This window comes from Gymnodraco acuticeps, unplaced genomic scaffold, assembly GCF_902827175.1.
Source record: "Gymnodraco acuticeps unplaced genomic scaffold, fGymAcu1.1, whole genome shotgun sequence".
Taxonomy (NCBI): Eukaryota; Metazoa; Chordata; class Actinopteri; order Perciformes; family Bathydraconidae; genus Gymnodraco; species Gymnodraco acuticeps.
In genome coordinates, this window is record NW_022991947.1 from 380001 (window position 1) to 383397 (window position 3397).

The following is a 3397-nucleotide window of genomic DNA, read 5'->3' on the forward strand; positions in this document are numbered from 1 at the left end:
AGTGTTTAGATAGTTAACTTTAGTGTAAGTTATCTCAGTGGGTCTCAAACGGTTTGGTCACCATTTATCACACAATTATTTGTGAGGAATACCTTTATATGATCATTATAATTATTAAAAAATAAGAGAATAAAGGAAAAACGGGTATGAAATACTATAGGACAGTAACACAAGAATAGAGTTTAAAAGGGGAGTGATTAGTAAAGAAAAAGTACATCTGTTTACAGTTCTGTTTCATATGGGTGTTGAGAGATGTAGGCTATCCATAGATCTCTTCATTTTGCTCTCAAAGTGCACCAGATTGATGCATTTAACTTAAATATTTTAAAAATAATCTTCCCGGGGGAGCATGCCCCCGGACCCTCCTAGAGGAGGTTAGGTCCACCCCCACCTAAAACATGTTCACATGGATAGGATACTAAATACATTTGCACACTTTTTGTATGGTGGCTTATGTCCATATGTTTCTGTTTTGGTGGTCGTGTCACAACCGTGCATGTATGCACAAGTCATAGGTGCACTATACAATAGCACTACACCCCTGCAATGTGTGTGAAAGACAATAGACTTTACAGCATGTTTTTTGAAGTTGCATTGGTGTTTGTGTATTGGTTGTTGACGGCAGTGTGTGCCCCCCCTTGGTAAATTATTGCCCCCCCATTCGATTTGTTCTAGAGCCGACCCTGCTTAGCCAAAGTTGTGAGAATGTTCCCCGCTAGCTGAGATGGCAGTTATTTATTTTTTATAGAACATGCTTATTGTTTATTATGTTATAAAGAAGTAAAAGTACAGTATGCAAATACAATATATGTACCACACGAATAAAGACAATTAGTTCATTCAGTTTGCTCTGTCTATTGCATTCCAAACAAAGTAGAAAAAAAGCCCTTGCATCATGAAAACCTCTCGCTGCATTTGTATGAACCCTGGAGAAGTAAAGGCACTGAACGGGTTAATTAGTTCACAAGCTCTTGCGCAACAGACACACTGCTGTTTAAATTTAAGATCCTCAGCAGAAAGCCGGAGGAAGTCAGGATGATTGTTGCTCCGCCGCCGAAAGATACATTTCATCCTTCTGAATGTGTTGCCTATTAACAAAGTTTTTTCTAGTCAATAACTGTGGTTAAACTGCCAGACATCAGGACTCAGTGTTCCCTCAGCTGTAAATCAGCTGGATCCATCATCGCCCGGATGAGCCTGCAGTAAAAGGTGGGGCTGATTCATCATGTCCATGTGTGTTCTCTCTATCTGGTATTTTACTGACTGTAGATCTTCCCTAATTGCACACTAAAGATATCCCATGATAATGTTTATATGATGCGGTAATTGTGATTTAGTAGTAAATCAGCGGGACTCCATGCATGTAGTTTCACCACGAGTGCTAACACTTTTATGAGTCACATTAAAAAAAAAAAGGTTTTCACACTCTTCAACCATCAATATCCAAACTTTTTTTATCAAATCCAAACAGATCATCATGTCAAGCTCCACTGACACGCTACGGTTTTGCTTCCCCACGCACGGTGACTCTATCCTCAGCAAAATCAACTCTCTAAGAGAGGAGCAGCGCTTCTGTGACATCACACTCCTCCTTGGTCGTCCACAAGGCTCCACTGTCCCACTCCACTTCCACGGTCACAGAGCGGTGCTGGCTGCCTCCTCAAACTTCTTACGTGACCAATTCCTGCTCCACGAAGGCCGGGAACTGAGTTTGGGTGTAGTGTCCAGTGTGGAGGTTGGCAAGAGACTTCTCCTGTCCTGCTACACCGGGCTATTAGAGGTGCAATATAATCTACTGAACTACATACTAAATACAGTGTCAGAATGAACAAAATCAAGAGTAACAATACCAAAATGGAAATAAGAAACAAACATATTGACAACAACCAAAGAGTGGTTGTGAATGTTTGTGATATGAAAGTAAAAGATGAATAAGATGACTTAGTATTGCAGTTCTGTTTTTCTTCAGTATTACTTTACTGTTTCCTTTGTTTCTATCAAATATCTCTTACTTTAGGTCCCTGTGAGAGAGCTGGTGAGCTACCTGACTGCTGCCAGTGTGCTCCAGATGAGCCAGGTGGTGGAGAAATGCTCCCAGGCCATCTCCCAGTACCTCAGTCCCACCCTGGCTTTCTTGGAACTGGAGAGACGCACAGAGGAGAAAGAAATCCAGCTGCAAGACAGTGATTTGCCAATTACCAGCTTTAAAAATCAAGATGAAAGAGACGCTGCAGAGGACGGATGGGCGTCTGTGATTCGGTTAAAGCCAAGGTCAGGTCAAGGGCTGAGGGAGGTCGGAGAGGAAAGGGTGGTCACAGCAAAACTAGAGTTATCTGAAAATGCAACATGCTGTATTAATACCCATGAGTCTGAGAAAGGTGGAGACATTCAGCCTGTTTACTCAAACAAGCCCTCCTATCAAAATCACCAGGTTACAAGTGCAATAACATATAAGATATCTCCTCCTACAACTGTTCAAAGTCAAACATCATCCACATCTGGAGAAAGTTCCACTAAAAAGGAAGAATTTGTTGACACTTCCCCAAACCAAGGCGAAGCAGCAGAGGGAGATGAAAGAGAAGAGGGGGAAATGTTTTTGCTGGCAGCTCAACTGCAAGAATGTGGAGAGCCGAGGGACTCTGGAGCACATCTGCCAAAGGGTCAATGTTCGGAAGACGAGCTAACAGAAGATTCAGACAGCGTTCTGATCCAGAGGCCGTACCTGTGCAGGAGGTGTGACCGAGTCTTCCAGCACCTGGAGAGCTACGTGGTGCACCTGAAGGAGCACAAACAGTACTGGTGTTTGGTGTGTGGGAAGGGCTTTTCCCAGAGGAGTAATCTGACCCGGCACATACGCGTTCACACCGGGGTCAAGCCATTTCGATGCCCCCTGTGTCACAAGACATTCTCCCAAAGGGCCACGTTGCAAGACCACCTCAATCTGCACACAGGGGATAAGCCCCATAAGTGTAGATACTGTGCTGTGCACTTTGCTCACAAACCAGGCCTCAGGCGCCACCTGAAGGACATCCATGGTAAGAGTAGCCTGCAAAACATGCTTGAGGAGGCCATGGGCTGTTGAAAAAGGAACAGTGTTAGCACAAATTGAGTTAGTATGGTCTTTATAGTGGTTTTGAGTCCATATATATTTGTCAAACAGGGTGCCAAAAGCACAATCAGCCATATGATACAGATTATCCTGACTCCGGATATTAAAGATAATATTTAAAATGTCAATATATATTTTAGTTGAGATAATCTTGCCATTGTCTTCAATCCCACTGACTGCAATATAGCATTTGGACTTTTGAAGATTAGTTTTTATGAAATGTGGTTGTAGTTCTGTTCTTTCAATTGCAAGTTTGGCACTTCATAATTTTCTTTCAAATTAAAATCA

The 3397-nt window shown here is 42.5% G+C and overlaps 1 protein-coding gene across 1 annotated transcript; it reads left to right on the forward strand.

Annotated features, from left to right (window-relative positions):
• The first annotated feature begins 1477 nt into the window (after positions 1 to 1477).
• On the forward strand, positions 1478 to 3163 carry LOC117535916 (zinc finger and BTB domain-containing protein 26-like). The gene is made up of 3 exons (XM_034200579.1): positions 1478 to 1780; positions 2018 to 2293; positions 2522 to 3163. Exons 1-3 carry the CDS (start codon positions 1478 to 1480, stop codon positions 3080 to 3082), a joined length of 1140 nt encoding a protein of 379 aa, XP_034056470.1. The 3' UTR covers positions 3083 to 3163.
• Positions 3164 to 3397: the final 234 nt, after the last annotated feature.